This window comes from Erpetoichthys calabaricus, chromosome 1 (assembly GCF_900747795.2).
Source record: "Erpetoichthys calabaricus chromosome 1, fErpCal1.3, whole genome shotgun sequence".
Lineage (NCBI taxonomy): Eukaryota > Metazoa > Chordata > Cladistia > Polypteriformes > Polypteridae > Erpetoichthys > Erpetoichthys calabaricus.
Window position 1 is genome coordinate 242,892,041 of NC_041394.2, and position 21,557 is coordinate 242,913,597.

At 41.0% G+C, this 21,557-nt stretch overlaps 1 protein-coding gene across 8 annotated transcripts in view; it reads right to left on the reverse strand.

Annotated features, from left to right (window-relative positions):
* LOC114660491 (coiled-coil domain-containing protein 136) overlaps window positions 1-21,557 on the reverse strand; it is a 224,678-nt gene that overhangs the window by 23,480 nt on the left and 179,641 nt on the right. For all 8 annotated transcript variants that reach the window (XR_007935690.1, XM_051931352.1, XM_028813245.2 and 5 more), the window contains 2 exons: window positions 19,038-19,149; window positions 12,350-12,605 (listed from right to left, as the gene is read on the reverse strand). Coding sequence is in view for 7 of the 8 variants with exons in the window: in XM_051931352.1 (XP_051787312.1) it covers window positions 12,350-12,605; window positions 19,038-19,149 (368 nt within the window). In the remaining variant the exon portion in view is untranslated. The remainder of the gene's footprint in view (window positions 1-12,349; window positions 12,606-19,037; window positions 19,150-21,557) is intronic.

Below are 21,557 nucleotides of genomic sequence, written 5' to 3' on the forward strand. Positions count from 1 at the left end.
TCAGGTTTTAGAACAAATCACAGCACAGAAACTGCACTCGTTAAAGTAGTAAATGACTTGCGGGTAAATGCGACAGAGGCCATTTATCTGTTCTCATCCTCTTAGATTTGAGTGCCGCATTTGACACTATTGATCATAATATTCTTAAGAATCGCCTTAGTCAATGGGTGGGCCTCTCTGGCAGTGTCTTAAACTGTTTGAATCCTACCTGGCAGGGAGAAAATTCTTTGTTAGTTGTGGTAATTATAACTCAAAGACACATGATATTCTATATGGTGTCCACAAGGCTCTATCCTGGGTCCGCTGCTCTTCTCAATCTACATGCTTCCATTAGGTCAGATTATCTCGGGACATAACGTGAGCTACCACAGCTATGCTGATGACACACAGCTGTATGTATCAATAGCACCTGATGACCCTAAATCTCTTGATCGCTAACACAATGTCTAACCTGTATCTCAGAATGGATGAATAGTAACTTTCTCAAATTAAATAAAGAAAAAAACCGAAATCTTAGTGATTGGCAATAATGGATACAGTGAGGCTATTAGAAATAAACTGGATGCATTAGGATTAAAAGTCAAATCGGAGGTAAAAAGCTTAGGGGTAACCGTTGATTGTAATCTGAATTTTAAATCGCATATTAATAAAATCACTAGGACAGCATTTTTTCACCTAAGGAACATAGCAAAAGTTAGACCTCTTATATCATCGAAAGATGCAGAGAAATTAGTTCATGCGTTTGTCTTTAGTCGACTAGATTACTGTAATGCACTCCTCTCAGGACTACCCAAAAAAGACATCAATCGTTTGCAGTTAGTGCAGAATGCAGCTGCTAGAATCCTTACCAGGAAAAGAAAATCCGAACACATTTCTCCAGTTTTGATGTCACTACACTGGTTACCTGTGTCATTCAGAATTGACTTTAAAATTCTGCTTATGGTTTTTTTAAAGCTTTAAATAATCTCGCCCCGTCTTATATATCGGAATGTCTGACACCCTTATATTCCAAATCGCAACCTCAGATCCTCAACTGAGTGTCTCCTTAGAATTCCAAGAGCAAAACTTAAAAGAAGTGGTGAGGCGGCCTTCTGCTGTTATGCACCTAAAATCTGGAATAGCCTGCCAGTAGGAATTCGCCAGGCTAATACAGTGGAGCACTTTAAAAAACTACTGAAAACACCTTACTTTAACATGGCCTTCTCATAACTTCACTGTAATTTAATCCTGACACTCTGTATATCCAATTCATTATAATAACTATTCATTCAAAATTTGTACCTAACCCCTACTCTCTCTTCTGTTTCCTTTTCCGGTGTCCTATTGGTGGTGGCTTGTGCCACCACCATCTACCCAAAGCACCATGATGTTCCAACAATGATGGATGGCTTAAAAGCCAGAAGTCTGTATAACCATCAGCATCAAGTGACTCCGTGAGAACCCTAACTACAAAGAGGACTATTTCATTTATGTTAGGTAGAATGCCCAAAGGGGACTGGGCGGTCTCGTGGCCTGGAACCCCTACAGATTTTATTTTTTTCTCCAGCCTTCTGGAGTTTTTTTTTGTTTTTTCTGTCCACCCTGGCCATCGGACCTTACTCCTTCTTATGTTAACTAAGGTTGTCTTATTTTAATTTCTTATTTGTCTTTTATTCTTCTTTTCTTCATTATGTAAAGCACTTTGAGCTACTTTTTGTATGAAAATGTGCTATATAAATAAATGTTGTTGTTGTTGTTGTTGTACTCCTTTAGGAGCAAAGATGGGCAGAGGCCAGTTTGCCACCAAGTGCGGGCAAAAATCTTTGAAATGATGAAGAAAAACGTTTCTCAAAGACAGATAGGAAGAGATTTGGGCATCTCTCCCTCTACAGTGCATAACATAGTGAAAAGAATCAGGGAATCTGGAGAAATTACCGTGCGCAAAGGCCAAGGGCGCAAGCCTAAACTGAATGGCCATGATCTCCCAGCCCTCAGACGGCACTGCATTAAAAACCGTCATTCATCAATAAATGATATAACTGCGTGGGCTCAGGACTACTTCAGGAAGTCACTCTCAAGCATTACAGTACGTAGTTACATTAGGAAATGCCAGCTAAAACTGTACTGTGCCAAAAGGAAGCCCTACATAAATAGTGTCCAGAAGCGCCATCGACTTCTCTGGGCTCGGAGGCATCTGGGATGGTCCATTGTGCAGTGGAAACGTGTATTGTGGTCAGACGAATCGGTTTTTCACATCTTTTTTGGAAGAAATGGACGCCGTGTGCTGCGGACCAAAGAGGAAAAGGACCATCCAGACTGCTACCAGATACAAGTCCAAAAGCCAGGGTCTGTCATGGTATGGGGTTGTGTCAGTGCCTTCGGCAAAGGTAACTTACACTTCTGCGATGGCACCATCAATGCTGAGAAGTATATCTCAGTTTTGGAGGAACAAATGCTGCCTTCAAGACGAAGTCTTTTCCAGGGACGCCCATGCTTATTTCAGCAAGACAATGCCAAACCACATACTGCGCGCATAACAAAGGCATGGCTGCGTAAGAAGAGGGTGCAGATGCTTGACTGGCCTGCCTGCAGCCCTGATTTGTCTCCTATAGAGAATGTTTGGCACATTTTGAAACGAAAAATGCGTCAACGAAGACCCCGTACTGTTGCGCACCTAAAACGTTGTTTTCAGGAAGAATGGGACAAACTAACACCTGCAACACTTAGTCACTTGATTTCTTCAATGCCTAAACGTCTTTTAAGTGTTGTTAAAAGACAGGGGAACTGTACAAAGTGGTAAATGCTGTTCTGTCCCAACTTTTTTTGAAATGTGTTGCAAGCCTGAATGGCAAGAATGGATATTTATTTACAAATCAAATGATGTTGACAAAAAAAACCATGAATTATTTTGTGTTCATACTGTCTGCAATGAAATAAAATTTGAGGAGAATTTATAACTTGCTTTTTTCTTTTTTTATTCACATTTTCCACACTGTCCCAATTTTTTCTGATTTGGGGTTGTACTTGCTGGGGAACTGCACAGTACTTGCTGGAGAGACGCCACAGCCACGTTTATAAGCTGAATGCCACACATTACATCAGTTCCTGGGGAGACTCTGCTGATTGCCCACTGTTGTGACAGAAAATTAAACGCATATTACGGACAAGGTGGAAGTACAGGGAAGGGCAGCATGAGTGGCAGAGTCACCGGCCTCTAGCAGATGCTTCAAAGGCCGCCTGACGCGTCACACAAGACAGAGAGGGCGGGACCAATAAAATATCGCACGGCCAGTCCAATCGGATTTCGGTAAATGAGGTAACACCTAAAACATAAAGCATGAAAAATCCAATCGGGTACTGAGATGTGGAGACCAGCTTCCCCAAAGAGGTGGGATTAGTGTTTGTTGTTGTGTAAGTGTTCACTCTGAGGATGTCAGATTTGCGATTAAGAAGCTTGGCCCGGTAAAGTGTAAAGTGTCAGTCGTTGAAGGGGTTTTCCTAAATATACGAATTTTCATGATATTACAATAGGATGACTTTTAAAAATAGATTTATTTTCGCGCACATAAAATCCGTTGCTGGGGAGACGCCACAAATACAATAATCAGCTGCACACCAGCACAGATTAAAATACTTGCTGGGGAACTGCACAGCACTTGCTGGAGAGACACCACAGCAACTGTTCTAGCGCCCGTTATTGTAACGGGCTTAATGTCTAGTTATATATAATTCAGCCTTAAAATGCCAGGAAAAATGGCTTAAGCAAGCAAGTGAATGCAAAGGGACCAAAAAGGCATTAATTTGGTATGGAGACAGAGAGAAAACTATATAATCATCTCCAAAGCCTACAATATATACTGCAATAAAAAACCTTCCTTTCATATTTCAAATGAAAATCTCGAAATTTAGAATTGTGTTAGGTCAAATTTTTCAAATGTCAAATTTGTTCTCTGTAACCCCATTTAATAATAACACCTTAATATTGTAGAGTGGCTTGTGTATCTTAGGAATCCTTAGAGCTGGTATTTAGGAGTGTTCCTGGTAGAATTAACCTTGGCCAAAGGGACAAAGAAAGTGCAATCTATAATTAATTCATTAACTATCATGGATTGAGAACTCAGCGCCACTGCACAGAAATGTTGTCTCAGTCACTTGTACTTGGTTTCTCTTTCTGTCAGTCACTACACAGAGCTCAGGACCATAAGTAAGGATAAGTGTGTAGCCAGTTTCACCCATAGACTTAGCTCGCAATTTAGTATCGCAGTCAGGAACAATGTTCATAAAACTGTTCCCACTGCATCAATTTATTAATCAACCTCATCAGCATTTGTGAGGTACTTGAATTCTTGTATTTGGAACAACTTATGTGCAATCAACAAGCCACCTGTTTTTGGAAGACGACCATGTCCTTTAATATAGAGGCCAAGAGAATAACATCATCTGCCAACAGCAAAGATGTAGCTCTTAGGTTACCACAGTGAATATCAAAAATGGATCCTGCTCTCACCTACACTTTCATATCCTCTCCATGAAAATCATGAGAAGGTAAGGAGAGAAGACACACTAGCTTGAGTCTAATGCCCAAACAGTCTTGACCTAATGCAAACTATGCAAACACATTTCTCTCTCCACAAGAACAGGGACTGAATGGCATGCAGTAGGGACTTGGAACCCCACACTTTTGCTTCCACTTTCCTAAACTACATAAGGAATGTGTTCATAAGATTTTTCCAGGTCCACAAAGCACATACTGTATACCCCATGACTTCTCAAGTATCTATGCAAGAATGGCAGACAGGATAGAATCCAAAATGCATCTGAGGTTCAGAGTCTCTTTTTCAGCATTTCAGCCCAGACAATCCTACCAACTCAGTCACTCAGTCCCAAGACACTATGCCTGCCTTTCATAAAAAACTGCAGAGGTATGTTAGCCAAAACACCCCCATAGTCTCCAGTGATTTCAGCATTTCTGGACCAGTCTCGTTCATTCTTGTAGCCTTAGAATAATTCTGCTTTCAAATCACGGTGGCAACCTCAGCTACATACTGCTGGCATTGATGCCTCCAAGGAGGCCATATCTCTTGGTTTTTGGTGTTCCTCAAATTGCTTTTTCAATGATTTTGCCAGTTGAAGTCAATGTTGTCCCACCATTGCTGTGAACAGCCCTGCCTACGTCCCACCAAACACTTCTAAGTCATCACATTCACTTCTGATGATTAATATGGGCTGTTAATAACTGTTGACAAATGAGGAGATAACTGAGGAGGGAACAAACAGGAAAAGCTACAGGACCAGATGGAGTTAGTCCTCAAGTACTTAGGGCCTGTGTTGACCAACTTTGTAATATCCTCTAAGGGTCCAGAAAGTACTACTGCTGTGGAAATATCCTGTATTGTTCCAGTCACAAAGAAGTCTAGTACCTGTTCATGTAATGACCATAGACCAGTGATAAGGCCTTACATCCCACATCATTAGGACCTGTGAGTGGCTAGTCCTGGACTATATGAGTCTGCTTGTCAAAGATGACTTGGACCTACTGCAGTTTGTCTATTGGAAAAAGATTGTAGTAGTACATGTTACTATATACCTTCTCCTCAAGGCTTATTCCCATCTGGACAAAACTACCATCTTTAAAAGCATATTTTTTGATTTCTCCAGTTCCTTCAATACCATCCAGCTTTTCTAATTAAAGGGACATGCTCAGGGATATTCAGGTGGATGAACCTTGGATGTCCTGCATAATGGACTACCTGTCAGGCAGACCACAGTTTGTGAGACTCTAGGAGTATGGATGTGAGCAAAACAGGATCACCACAAGCAACAGTACTGTCACCTCTTCTATTCATCTTGTACACTTCAGAGTATAAATATAACATCACGTCATGTCACTTGCAGGAATTCTCAGTTTATTCTGTAGTTATAGGGTGTACAGAATATAGAACTCAAGGGGAGAGCTTTGTTTTTTGGTTTAATATTGTCTGCAATTGAATATCAACAAAACCAAGAAACGGGTTATTGAATTTCATCACACCAAAAAGCCCCTATGCCCTATGTCACTGTTCATGGAGTGAATGGGGAGGTGGTGAACTTCAACAGATACAGGCACATATTAATAACAGCTTGGACTAGTTCACTAAAACTAAGGAAACTATATAAGAATGACTTTTCTCTCAGGACTATAGTGTGTTGGCCTAATAAAATCACTTCAAGAGAGGTCCACCAAATCAATAGGCTAATTAAGAAGGCAGACTCAGTTATTAGATGTAATCTCGACCCACTATGGTTAGTTGTGGAGGAGAAAATGAAAACAAAACTAATGACCATTATGTATTATTCTGCATATCCCGTCTCTGATAAACTAGCATTAACTTCTTTTAGCCAAAAAATTGTTCAGCAGAAGTGTGTCAAGAAATGCTACTTGGACTCGTATGTACCTGAAGTAAAATGACTATGCAATGTTTCACTGTGGCTGCTCTCTTATTCTTAGTCAAGTCAAAAGTTTTCCTCTTTATTGTAATTCTTGTCTACATTTGAGAGGGTTGTTTTTTTGTTGTTTTAAAAGTAAAATTTTCTGCTAGTGCCCATTTGGAGCCATACGCACAGTACAAAAAAAATTCTGAGAGGCCTATCATCCAGTTGCATCACATGAGTTTGAGCACTAACAGGTCTGTTATTCCCTTAGATGTCTGGGGCTGCACGTGTGCCACACTAAACTGATTAATGTATGTCTAACCCGGTGTCGGGAAGCTGTTGAACCCCATTTGCGATGGGACTGGGTTTTGCAGTTGTTTCCCATGAACAAGGAATTCTCAGTAAGTCTGGATCATAAGCTTGCATTTATTAAGTCCCTGCCCTTTTTATATGTCTCCCGACACTACTACTGATTGGATGGTTTAGTAAGGTCCTTGGGCGTCTGGTGGAATGCCAAGAAGATAACTGAATTTGACTATCTAGAAGAAGTAAAGTTGTTACAAAGCTTCTGTAGGTGGACTTGTGGAAGAATCATTAGGCCTCAAGGGTACAAGAGCAGAAAGGCAAACGTGTCCACCCAACCCCATCTCCCACTACTGGTCCTGACCTGGCCTGCCTGCCTTCTCCAGGGGTGGGGGTACACAGGATTGGACCCAACCCAGTGTCCCTGCTGATCCCACCCTCTCATTGCCGGCACCCAACACCATGAGTCCTGCCCACTCATTAAGCCAGAATAGTCAACTCCCTTCCTTGGGTTTTGACCTGCAGTGGCCCAAGTACTTACCTCTGTACTTTTGCAATGCAGTTTAATGACTTCATTCTTATGTTTCTGTTCTGTTAACAAGTCTCTATTTTCAAATAATATTCCACATATACTCACTGTTTCACACTGTTTATCTATACTAATAAAAGGCAAAGCCCTCACTCACTCACTCACTCACTCACTCACTCACTCACTCACTCACTCACTCACTCACTCACTCACTCACTCACTCACTCACTCACTCACTCACTCATCACTAATTCTCCAACTTCCCATATAGGTGGAAGGCTGAAATTTGGCAGGCTCATTCCTTACAGCTTACTTACAAAAGTTAGGCAGGTTTCATTTCGAAATTCAAAGCGTAATGGTCATAACTGGAACCTCTTTTTTGTCCATATACAGTAATGGACTGCAGCTCGCTGGCCGTGGGAGGCGGAGTTGCGGGGGTTGCGTATCACGTCATCACGCCTCACACATAATCACGTGAACTGACTGTGAAGGAGAAAGGACAGCCTTATATGGCGTTCGTTTATAAACAGCAGACAGGCTGTGTAAAGGCAGCTTCACAAAAAAACAGATCCTTAACAAATTGTTATTGGTATATTTTCCCTCAATTTAAAAAGGTTTTCTTTTCTTCTTAATTAAAATTTAAAAGCAATACTTCACCGCTGCGAAGCCCCTCTAGCGCTGACATCCGAGGTTCGATTCCCGTAAGGGAGTGCAGTGAGTGTGTACGCCTGATGAGCCAAGAATTAGGGCGAAACACGTGTCGCGTACTCTTTGCATTATTTGACAGTAAACTATTTTCAACCATTCTATGATCTGCTTCTCACAACTGAAGGCGCCATGGCTGATGTTAGCTGACTTGCTGGCCAACCATAAGCGTTACCTGGTAGGCAACCACCCATACAATCAGACTGTGATTCAGACTACGAATGCTGTGAATGTAATTACCACGATCTACATGCTGTCAAATAAACGAACCACACACCGTGGCGCAATGTTAGGGGCTTCGCCTCTAGCGCTGACATCTGAGGTTTGATTCCCATAAGCGAGTGCAGTGAGTGTGCACGCCTGATGAGCCAAGAATTAGGGCAAAACACTGCTTCTCACAACTGAAGGCACCGTGGCTGATGTTAGCTGACTTGTTGGCCAACCATAAGCGTTACCTGGTAGGTAACCACCGATACAATCAGATTGTGATCTACATGCTAGAGAAAACCTCAATGAAGAAGAAACAGTGTGTAAGCATACATATTAACACATGTGCAATTAAACATGTGCATTTACGGGGTCATTTCTCAGGCTTAAAAGCTCGCCTTTTATTAAAAAGGTAAATGCAAACTGTTTTCATTCTGAAGGGCACAAACCACGTTGGATTTCAGCTGTTAAATGCGCAAAAGTGTCGGTACACCAGATAAATAAGCGCAACATATTATCAGTTGTATTGTATGCGTACAATACATATAGAAATGTGTTAATCGTTAACTAATAGTATGTGATGGTGTTTTTCGACTAGCGCCTTGATTTAAACGATTCCATGTCTTGGTGGGTTTGCGTAGCTTATTGTCAATATCTTTAGACCTGTTTTTAAGACTTATTGACTGAAACGGGCTTTCACGAAAAAAGTTAGGGCTTTGCTACAGGATACACCCTCCACAAGTTAAGAAAGTAAAAATAAAGGTATATATTTCTGTTTTATTTAAACCTTTTAAGTTCGTATGCATAGCCCCATTTGGCTGTTTTGTTTTTTTTTTTCTTTCTTCAGTAATATTTAATCTCCTTAAAGAAAAACAACATATGCATTTTACTTTTTTTGTATCTCTTTAGTAATATTTTAGTGTAAAAGGATAACCAGTATTTAAACCTTATATGTTACTTTATAAAGTTATTTTACACAATGTTGAAAAATTAATAAGAAAGCTACATATTTTGGCAGCTGCTGCTTTAATTTTCAATGAAATGAAAAAAGCTCTCCAAGAGAAAACCTCAATTAAGAAGAAACAGTTTGCACTATCTAAAAAGGAGAAACCCTCATTTATAAAGGTTTGCTGCAGATGACTTAACTGAAAATAAATGAATAGTTCCTATGTGTATAATACATATTTATCTATTTGACTTATGCCTTTATTCCAGCAACTTGCAACATCTGAGGTACAATTTGTTGCATTACTTTTGTTTTTTGCAGCACAGGCAGGTGAAGTGACTTCCTCAGGGTCACACAGTGGTGTCAGTACCAGGATTTGAACTGACAAGCCTCCGGGTTTGCTGAAATATTACTGAAGAAAGAAAAAAAATGAAAACGGGCAAATGGGGCTATGCATACAGATGTCCATCCATCCATTATCCAACCCGCTATATCCTAAATACAGAAGCCAATCCCTGCCAACACAGGGCACAAGGCAGGAAACAAACCCCGGGCAAGGTGCCAGCCCACCGCAGGGCGCACACACCCACACACCAGGGACAATTTAGAATCGCCAATGCACCTAACCTACATGTCTTTGGACTGTGGGAGTACCCGGAGGAAACCCAGACAGACACGGGGAGAACATTCAAACTCCACGCAGGGAAGCGAACCCGGGTCTCCTAACTGGCACCTTTCACTGCGCCACCATACCGCCCGCATACAAACTTAAAAGGTTTAAATAAAACAGAAATATATACCTTTATTTTTACTTCCTTAACTTGTGGAGGGTGTATCCTGTAGCAAAGCCCTAACTTTTTTCATGAAAGCCCCTTTCAGTCAATAAGCCTTAAAAACAGGTGTAAAGCTAAACTTGCAGCACCACTATTCAATTACACTTGCTTAACGCCTCTCCTAAGGGGAGATACTGTGGGATCTGGGCATCAGTCAAAGCACCAATCACAGGCCCGATTAGAAAGCGGGAAGCTGTGATTTGTCGTCTCCCTCCCATGTAACAATCACAGCCCGTGTTACAACGCACTATGTATGTATGTGTATATGTATATATGTATATGTGTGTGTATGTATGTGTGTATATGTATGTGTATATATATGTTGATATGTGTATATATATATATATATGTATATATATATGTGGATGTGTATATGTATATATATATATATATATATATATATATATATATATATATATATATATATATATATATATATGTATATATATGTATATGTAGATATGTGTATATGTAGATATGTATATATATATATATATGTATATGTATATATATGTTTACATAACCTCTTTAACACACTACTTCTCCACTGCGAAGCACGGGTATTTTGCTAGTCAGGTATATTTATTAAATTTCTACAACGGAAGCAAAGTGTAGTACTAATCAAAGTGTTTTGCAAAGTGTTAATTTTCAGCACAGTAAAGCAGAAATGTATAGGGTCTACTTTAATCTAACCTCATTTTTACCATAGGATCAATGCTTTAGTACATACAGTTTTCATTTTTGCTGGGTTTTTAAAGAACATAAAGTCTGTGGATAACATGAATTCTATCTATCTATCTATCTATCTATCTATCTATCTATCTATCTATCTATCTATCTATCTATCTATCTATCTATCTATCTATCTATCTATCTATCTATCTATCTATCTATCTAATGGTTTTCTGGAACAACCTGGAGAATGTCCAAGTCATTCAATGGCATCACAAAGTTCCACCCACCCAGAGTCAATGCTGTATCTGACATCTTTTTGACTTACTAGTACTTCTCAGTGAAATCTAGAGATCCCCCTCCTAATATTGTGTTGGATGCCTCTTTCTTTAACTTGACAGTTTCCATTATTGCTGGTGTCCACCAACAGGTTTTACGGTTGCTGCCATGATAAGTACAAACAATCGTTTGGTCACAGCTCCTTGCATATGACTTTACTACTGAGAACTTAAACAAAATTTTAGGCTCCAGAGGTGGGAGTTGAACCTGTTTTGTACAGAGGCATCTGAAAAGCATTTAACACAATAAGAGCATGCTTTGTGGACTCATCTGTACTATGCAAATGTAAAATTTAAAGATTTATAAAGAAGAAAAGCAAGAAAACTTTTTTTTCAGACAAGTGTTTCAAGCAACAATTCCATTACAACTTTTAACTTGACACAGTTTATGAAAAAAAAGCTTTTAAAGAGGTATAAAAAGCATTAATCATAACAAGTAAGTATGTCATGCTTTTAGTGCCAAATCAGCTCATTTTCAGAAAACGTATTATTTAATTTAACATGAATTCTTTTTTACAGTGCCACTGTAAAAGCAAAACACTTTATACTTTCTATAATAATTGATGACTGAAATGCAAATAAAGCTCTTTTTAACAAAATGCTTTTTTAAAGGTACAGACTAACTCAATCACAGTAAAAAATAACCACAATTTCAAACAGATGGATATGCTATTATTTTCTTTTTCACTTGAAAAGTTGCTGAATAATTTTCTATACTGAAAACAGAAGTAATGCTCTAGACCTTTTTACAACCTATTTCTTAACTAATTACATAATGTTTTAATACGTAATAATAACAAATGGACCATACACCTTAAAGATTATACTACATTTTTTAATATGTACTGATTCTCCAGGGGTGGTGGTTGATTTGTTTTTGATCTTATTTTTGTAAAATTGATTTATTTGTATGGAATGTTGTGTGATTTCAATAAAATCAATAAAATAAAAAAAAATAAGTAGGTGGCGCAGTGGGTGGCGCTGCTGCCTCGTAGTTAGGAGACCTGGGTTTGCTTCCTGGGTCCTCCCTGCGTGGAGTTTGCATGTTCTCCCCATGTCTGCATGGGTTTCCTCCAGGTACTCTGGTTTCCTCCCACAGTCCAAAGACATGCAGGTTAGGTGCATTGCTGATTCTAAACTGTCCCTAGTGTGTGCGACCTGCGGTGGGCTGGTGCCCTGCCCGGGGTTTGTTTCCTGCCCTGTGTCCTGTGTTGGCTGGGATTGGCTCCAGCAGAACCCCGTGACCCTGTAGTTAGGATCTAGAGGGCGGGATAATGGATGGATGGCTGTACTAATTCTCTAGTTTTATTAATAGCATCATTCAAATGCAGTTGATTTCTTTTGAAAGACTTATTTAAAAGACAACACCAATACTGTAAGGCTATGTCTCTAGGCAGCCATTTCTATATTTACTTTCTATCCTTACCTCTCGTTGAACTTGAAGAGCTTTTTCTTCAGTTTGCTTCAGCTGGTCCCGGAGAGAAAACACTTCAGAAAAAGCTGGAGAGAAACCACCACCACTCCTGCCAGTGGGTGTAAGTGGTTTTCCATCAAATGAAACATTCTTTTGGACTGAGGCATCAACCAGCTTACACCTGGTAGTAGACTCTTCACCAGTAGAAATAAATTCTCCTTCATTATTTAGGTCATCTTCTTTAAGAGTTAGATAAAAGTCATTTGTACTGTGAAAAATAAATAAGCAGATTAAATCATATTAGGCAGAGGATAAACAGATTAATAAAGTGCATTCAGTTTATTTAGTTTATTGTCATTATACCTTAAAGAAAAATGAAAAGTATTTGTATTTGTCTCACTGGAGCATAAACATTCAACAACATTACAGTACATGGTACAATGGACATAGTAGACACAAAGTATTAAACAAAGCAATGGAAACAAAAAAGAAATAAAGAATAAGCGTATCACCTTATCAAATCATAAATAAATAAATGCTAGATATATACATATATAAGATGCATCAAATGAAACCAGCAACAATTAGACAGATAATCATTAACAAAGGAGCAGCAGTGCCTGTTGGCCAAGCAAATGCAGCTTTGCAAAGTACTATAATTGTCAGCTGATATTCTTTGCTCCCTACCAATGCTCTGTCAACATTCTTCTTTTAAATGAATGACTTACCATCTTTGGGGGTTTTGCAACAATTGTACAAATACTGAACCGTTTCTAAAGCAATACGGTTTGCACTATTGCGACCCACAGTGAGAGGAAGGCAGAATATTTTTGATGTGAACAAATATTAACTGTGACATCTGAAATTTAACATGAATTTCCAGCAAATAGTAACAGTGAATTAAGTGATTTTATGTTTCTATTGTAACAATGCCTTGTGTTGTTAGAATGCAGTGACACATGTGTATGTACATGCGTGATGTTACAGCAGCTGATTTTAAATTGTCTCAGACACAGATTCTTCCGTGTATGCTTTTTGTTTCTCAATGAAAAAGACTTATGGATACCAGAAATTCTGTTACTTGAGAAATTTTATTTATATTGAGGTTTTTGTTTGGTTTTGATCTGTTTCCTGCTTAAAGAATTACAGTTTCTGCACCCCTTTTGACTCTGGTTGGATTAATGAATTTAGTGTTTGCTGAATCAGCCTGTTTGACCGCTCTTCTGAACCACAAACCTATCATAACTTTAAAATAAGTAAATCACTGTTCTCCTGTTGACTATTTTTCATGGGAGAGGGTGGGCAATGAGTTAGGTAAACTTTCTCCAAAGTATTTTACAAATTTGAGGTTCCTTTTACTGTATTTTGTTAGACAAAGATTTTAGCTCATGGGATCTTCAGATTAGTTACAGAAATATTCATGGCAGCTAAAAAACATTCAAAAACAAGTAGGCACCATGGAGGAGGATGGACTTTCTTGGCACTTACAATATACATAAGACAGACTGGAGGGTAATTTCTTGCCTGGCCAGAATGCCATAATTGAAGGATGGCAAAAACAGAGACATAACCCGGCTAGGACACCCTGCAATCTTAGTCCTGGTTGGGAACAAAGAATAGTGGACGAACTGGGGAAAGGTAGATGCCAGGAGCCATTCATTCCCCCATATGGCAGGCGGAAGTGTTCCTTTAGACTGAACCCATTAACAACACCTATAGGTTGGCATGGGAATTGGAGTCCAGAACCGCAGCCTTGTCTGGATCCTTGGGTGCCGCGGGAAGTGACCAATGTTATGACAATGGAAGCAGCCCCAGTTTAAAAGAAGCCCGCTGTATCACCTTGGAGAGTCAGAGTCAGGTTTGCAGTAGGCAACACTCTCCAGGAGGGCAGAAGGACTACAAGACCATTGAGACTGTGATTTTGATTGTGTATTTATTGGCTTTGTTCACTTGGGAAGGACAGTGACAGATAAACATCCTTTATTTGAACCCGGAACTGTATTGGGTGACATTGTGTCTGTGGTTTGGGACTCTGACCCTTATTGCTTATATATATATATATGTATTTGCAACTGGAGATCCACAAAGGGAGAAGATGAATCACGTATCATAAAGTAGTTTTTATTCCTGAGCTTTCAGCCCCTGCCAGGAGCCGTCATCAGAGGGTAATGCTTAGACATACAAGAATCAAAGGCAATATATAGCAAAATTAAGTGGTCAGTGTGTGAGGCCAGTACTAACAGTGCCAGAGAGCTGGCTGAATCTTGGCTATCAAACGAAAATGCCATTAACAGACATTTGGACATAACCCCAGCATATACAAACTTAAGAAGAACATGTTCATAATACATAAAATTTACGACCAATACTCCTCCCAACCCCCACCTTATTACACCCCCACTCACACACTGACCTAAGACCACTCCTTCACCACTTAATTTTGCTATATATTGCCTTTGATTCTTGTATGTCTAAGCATTACCCTCTGATGATGGCTCCTGGCAGGGGCTGAAAGCTCAGGAATAAAAACTTCTTTATGATACGTGATTCATCTTCTCCCTTTGTGGATCTCCAGCTGCAAATATGTAAACCGTATCACAGACCTTCACTTCCATATATATATATATATATATATATTGTCGCAGATGGCCAGGACGCCTAAAAGGACTGGAAGGTGGCAGGAATAGCTTCTGGGCCACGAGGGCACAACCGTCATGGGGCAGGAAAGGACCACGGGAAAAGAGAGCAAAGATTCGAACTCGTTGGGACCCGTGGCCACCGCCAGAGGGCGCGTTAAACCTCGTGGGACTTGGATAGTGTTACTTCCGCCACACTCTGCAAGATGGCGGAGGAACCTGCCAGGGACGCCCAGAGTGCTTCCAGGGCAAAGGGCAGCACTTCCGCCACACCAGGAAGTGCTGCCGGATGGACGTCATCAATTACCTGGAGCACATCCGGGCAGGAATAAAAGGGGCTGCCTTCTTACAATCAGGGAGCCAGAGTCGGGAGTGGGAGTAGGATGAAGCTCCCAGGAGGAGAGTAGAGGCGGCCAAGGACTGAGAAAGACAGAATCAGTGGTGATTATTGCTTTGTGCATTGTGTGCTGTGTGACACTGTGTTTATTAATGGAAAATAAACGTGTGCTTTTTATAAAGATGTGGTGTCCGACTGGTGGTGTCCGGGCAACTATCACAATGGCGCCCAACATGGGGCCTTCCGCTTGCTATAAAGTGGGGGACCCAATAAATAAAAATTTTGTGAACTGCCCGGTACCTCAGTCGGCCACACATACGTCTGGTATGGAGACTGTCCACACACGCACCGCGGACGTTCCGTGAATCGCCCTGAGGCTGTCAGCGACTCTCCAGAGTGCTGTCTTCCACCCAAGGGGGTTGAGATGTTCCAGGCAAGGCAGAGGAGAAGGGGATTCCACAGCATTCGTCGTCACCTGAGGGACTGCAATAGGCGCAAGCACTGACGTGTCAGGAGGAGCTTACCTAGAGCCGCGTCAGTGGCTGGAGTGCGCCTATCCTGTCCGCGAAGCCGGGACGGCATTGCTAGATGAAGGGGAGGATCCGCCGCGTCTCAGGAAGCCGAGGCAGAGTGGCTGCGAGGAGTCTCACAGACACCTTGGGAGAATGGAGAAGATGGCCGAAGACCGGAAGTCCCACCCCGTGACAGGCGAGGGATTGGATGGTGTGTGTCGTGTGCCCGTCGGTAATTGGCTGAAGACGGGACAGGCGAACGTCCATCTCGAGCGAGGGGAGGGTCCGGTGGAACCCGGAAGAAAGCTCCAGTGTGTACAGCCGGTGAGTAGGAATGATTTAAACTTAAATCCTCCACTGGCTGATACTGTATTTTTACCTGCAGTTCCAGAGGAATCGGAGACGATGCTTCGATTAAGGCAGAAGCTCAAGCAGGTGGAACAAGACCTCCGTGTCGGTATAGACGAGCTGAAGAGGAAGGCGGTCACGTCACGTCAGATGGAACGTCACAGGGAGGAAGGGCGCGATGCTGGAAACTTTGGCCGGGGGTTTGTGGCGGTAAAGGTGAGTGAAACCGTTACCGTAAATAAAAAGGGAGGTGCGAGCGAATTCGTTCCAGGATCGCGTGGTTCCAGGGACTTAGTAGCTGCATCTCCGACAGTGGAAGCAACACGAAAGGCTGATCGCTGGGAAGGGGTGGAGCCAGAACGCCAGCTGATGAGTGCCCTGGGTCCTAGTGCTCTACTGCCAGATCCAGCATCAGTCTCACGTCAGTCTGCAGGGGCACAGACGGCAAGGGGTCTATTCCTCTCCCGTAGGAAGACCCAAGCCATCAGAAAGCCCCAGAGGAATAGGAAGAATTGAAGGAGGAAAGCCGGTTCTTCCTACAGAGTGAGACGTGAGCTCACGTAAGGGGACAAACGGTCCTATACAGGAGCAGAGAGTGAGACGTGAGCTCACGTAGGGGGACAAACGGTCCTCTACAGGAGCAGAGGGGTGCTCCAGATTCAGCAAGGTCATTCCCCTAAGTACCCGGATGAAGGGGAGTAGAACTAAATGGAGCGGGTGCCAAGGTTTTGGTGACCAGGGTGCTGATCAAAGGGGGGAGCGTTGGCCCTATTTTGGAAAGAAAAAAGCCAGACAGTGGTGTCAGGGCAACGTCTCCACCCCGGTGTCTGTTTCATTTTATACAGTGCCAGGCCTGAGAAAACAACCTATATTGCCCGCTTCGTTATACACTCGTGGGACAGGCCGCTACGAATCACTGTTCTTCGCTGGTAAGGGGGCACTGTCGCAGATGGCCATGGTTATTACCTGGCTGGGACGCCTAAAAGGACCGGAAGGTGGCAGGAATAGCTTCTGGGCCACGAGGGCACAACCGTCATGGAGCAGGAAAGGACCACGGGAAAAGAGAGCAAAGATTCGAACTCGTTGGGACCCGTGGCCACTGCCAGAGGGCGCGTTAAACCTCGTGGGACCCAGATATTGTTACTTCTGCTACACTCGGCACGATGGCGGAGGAACCTGCCAGAGACGCCCGGAGTGCTTCTGGGGCAAAGGGCAGCACTTCCGCCACACCAGGAAGTGCTGCCGGATGGACGTCATCAATCACCTGGAGCACATCCGGGCAGGAATAAAAGGGGCCGCCTTCTTACAATCAGGGAGCCAGAGTCGGGAGTGGGAGTAGGATGAAGCTCCCAGGAGGAGAGTAGAGGCGGCCAAGGACTGAGAAAGAGAGAATCAGTGGTGATTATTGCTTTGTGCATTGTGTGCTGTGTGACACTGTGTTTATTAATGGAAAATAAACGTGAGCTTTTTATAAAGATGTGGTCTCCGACTGGTGGTGTCCGGGCAACTATCACAATATATATATATATATATATACAGTAATCCCTCCTCCATCGCGGGGGTTGCGTTCCAGAGCCACCTGCGAAATAAGAAAATCCGCGAAGTAGAAACCATATGTTTAAATGGTTATTTTTATATTGTCATGCTTGGGTCACAGATTTGCGCAGAAACACAGGAGGTTGTAGAGAGACAGGAACGTTATTCAAACACTGCAAACAAACATTTGTCGCTTTTTCAAAAGTTTAAACTGTGCTCCATGACAAGACAGAGATGACAGTTCAGTCTCACAATTAAAAGAATGCAAACATATCTTCCTCTTCAAAGGAGCAAACAAACCAACAAAGCTGTTGAAGGCGGCAGCTCACACCCCCTCCGTCAGGAGCAGAGAGAGAGAGAGAGAGAGAGAGACAGATAAAAAAATCAATACGTGCCCTTTGAGCTTTTAAGTATGCGAAGCACCGTGCAGCATACTTAAAAGCTGCACACAGAAGGTAGCAACGTGAAGATAATCTTTCAGCATTTTTAGATGAGCGTCCGTATCGTCTAGGTGTGCGAACAGCCCCCCTGCTCACACCCCCTACGTCAGGATCACAGATAGTCAGCGCAAGAGAGAGAGAAAGAAAAGTAAGCTGGGTAGCTTCTCAGCCATCTGCCAATAGCGTCCCTTGTATGAAATCAACTGGGCAAACCAACTGAGGAAGCATGTACCAGAAATTAAAAGACCCATTGTCCTCAGAAACCCGCGAAGCCGCGAAAAATCCGCGATATATATTTAAATATGCTTACATATAAAATCCGCGATGGAGTGAAGCCGCGAAAGGCGAAGCGCGATATAGCGAGGGATTACTGTATATATATATATATATATATACCTACTGTATGTCCATGTAGGTTTTCTTTGGGTATGATGCTTTCCTTTCTTGTCTCATTGATGTATACAGTAGTTAGGTTTCTTGATGATGCTAAAGTGGCACAATGCGTGTGATTGTACTAATCAATCAACCCTGAAATGAACTGGAATCCTGTCCAAAGTTAGTTTCCTCCTTGATCTCTGTTCACCAACAAATGCTACCTTTCCCTATGGTCTTTTGATGAAGAAAATATGTTCAGAAATTGGTTGGATGGATGTTGGCTGAAATATCTCATTTTTATCTTTTGGCGTATTTCCATAATCACTACAACAGAAAAGTTCGCTTGCAGGAATTCTCTTGAGTATCCATATTGAAACCGCACAAACCAATCTGTGTCAATGTAACCACAGATGTTTCACATATTTTTGTTTGTAAGTGGTTTTCATCTAATAAGCAAACAATGCATTCTGCTCAGTTTTCAAAAATATGAATGGAAAGAGTTAGATATAAGATTACCCCTGCTCTGTTAACCACTGGATTTTTTCAAGAAGTTGTTGATTTTCCTCTTTTAGAGACTGACACTCTGCCTTCAGGGACTGGCACTCTTCCTTCACAGTTTGTTGTTCAGCTGGAAGAAGAAAGGAGTTTTGCATTATATTAGTTACAAAAATACCCTACAATCCCCCCAGAAATATAACCAGTAGCAAACACTTTTAACATACATACATTATAAAAATATGTTTTAAAAATATTTCATTCTACTAATGAGACTTTGTGAAAAACAAAACATAAAAATTAACAAATTTATTTCCTGTAAAACAATTGACAGCAGTGTTGTTTTTTTCTTTTTTTCCACATTTGCAGAATGTAATCAATTGTACTGGATGTAATTAACTGATTTGAGTGCAAGGTTACTTCACATTACATTAACACAGCTTAATTTTCTGCTTTAACTTACACATCAGTTTCAGATACCTTTTATTACACTATCATGCTCATACAGACGACATAATGGTCATCATCACTTTTTAGGCCTATATCTGAACATATAAATAATGACCTGAAACGCAGTACCTATCACAGGATACCTTAATAAATGGAGGCCATTTGCATATCGCAGGAATTAGACAGACTTGGACTGAGGAAAAACATTAACAAGCATATGAGCTAGTTTAATTTTAGAACGGCAATAACCACTATAATTACATTAGTTTTAGTGATTGCATTTGAATTGTTGAAAAGACGGATGAGATGCACTTTTGTTTAGTTCTAAAAGTTCCAATGATTTTATTCTTATTACACATGTATATGAGGGGCTGTTCAAGAGAAAAATATATAAATTGGTTCAGATATATATATCGGTTCAGATACATTGGTTTAGATATATACATTGGTTTGAATACATCCATTCAGATGTACACATTGGTTGAGATATATACATATATATATATATATATATATATATATATATATATATATTGGTTGAAATACATTGGTTTAGATATATATTTTGGTTTAAATAGATCAGTTTATTTGTATATATCCATTCAGATATATATAGTGGTTGAGATACATCCGTTTGGATATATAGGTCGGTTCAAATATATACATCAGTTTGAATGTTTCGCTTCAACACTGCTTCAACATTGTTGTCATTATTGTACATATTCTATATAAGAAGCATATGCATGTTTTTTTTTTTTAAGAAGCATATTTATTTTGTAAGCCATCTTGAATGGGGGTTGTTGATTCCAAATCACTTTTTTTCTTTCATTATTTAAAACACTTGCACAGATGCCTGCTCCATTCTGCTTATTGTGCCCAGCTCACTCACTCCCTAATGTCCCTCTCATGACAGATTCTTCTCAAAAGCCAGGTTATCAAATAGCATTGATAGCAGCCTCAGTACATCCCATTTTTTCACCTCATGAAACTTTTGTTTATCGTTGACTGAAAGCCACATAGTGATTCTGGTATTCCTTATTGGCAGAAAAGGTCTGCTGATAGGATGAGCCTCTTTATGGAGGAAAACGCTGGAGTTACACTGTTTCTTCTCAATGTTGATCAGTGATCAGGGATCAAAATGATCAGAATATTCCTGCTTCACAAACAGCCGATGTTTAACTCTTTTTATAGTTAAACTGCCTCCAAAATGCACACACACACACACACACACACACACGATCGGACACACACACTACTGATTAAGCGTGTAATCTCCTGTGTTAGCATTAGAAAGGACTAATACATACCCAGGGTATTTACTGTTGTTTACTTGCAAAGCATGAGAGTGCAAGAGAATTCAGTCTCAGGAGAAAGTCAGCCTTAGTCTGTGGATTTCACATACACGAAAATATCTTACCTTACAAGTGGAAACTTGATTAGAAAAATATAAAAGTTATTACTTGTCAGAATGCTTTTTGAGCCTTCCGGATTCATTTCTGAAGGATAGGACTGGACCAAGAGTCTGCCCCTTTGCTAACCAAGATCCCGAGCTGTTTCGTCATGTGGTGGGTGTGGCAACGCACTGTATAGTGCATGTTCCCCAACCTGACCTGACCTGATACAATGGATACATGAGCCAATTTTTATTAACTTCAGTTTATGATTAAAATGCCCACCCCCGGCACAAAGCCTGTTATTTGTGAAGCAGTAATATTCTCATCATTCTGTATCCCTGATCACTAATTAGCATGCACAAGAAAACAGCTCCAGTTTTCTCCATTCAAAGAGGTTCTATCCTTTACTCCTTCCTGATCTAAATTACTCTTAAATGAAATGCTGTTAATAAGGAATACCGTATATACTCGAATATAAGCCGAGTTTTTCAGTACTCAAAATGTGCTGAAAAACGTCACCCTCGGCTTATTTTTGATTCAGCCGAGAGAGACACACACACGAGAGAGAGACACACACACACACATGCGCACTTGAGAGAGAGAAAGCTAACGAGAGAGATACCATATTGTTTTTGTTGACCCACTTCTCCACTTACAGAGCTGTTTACTGTTTTTCTTTGAAATAAATACTCTAAAA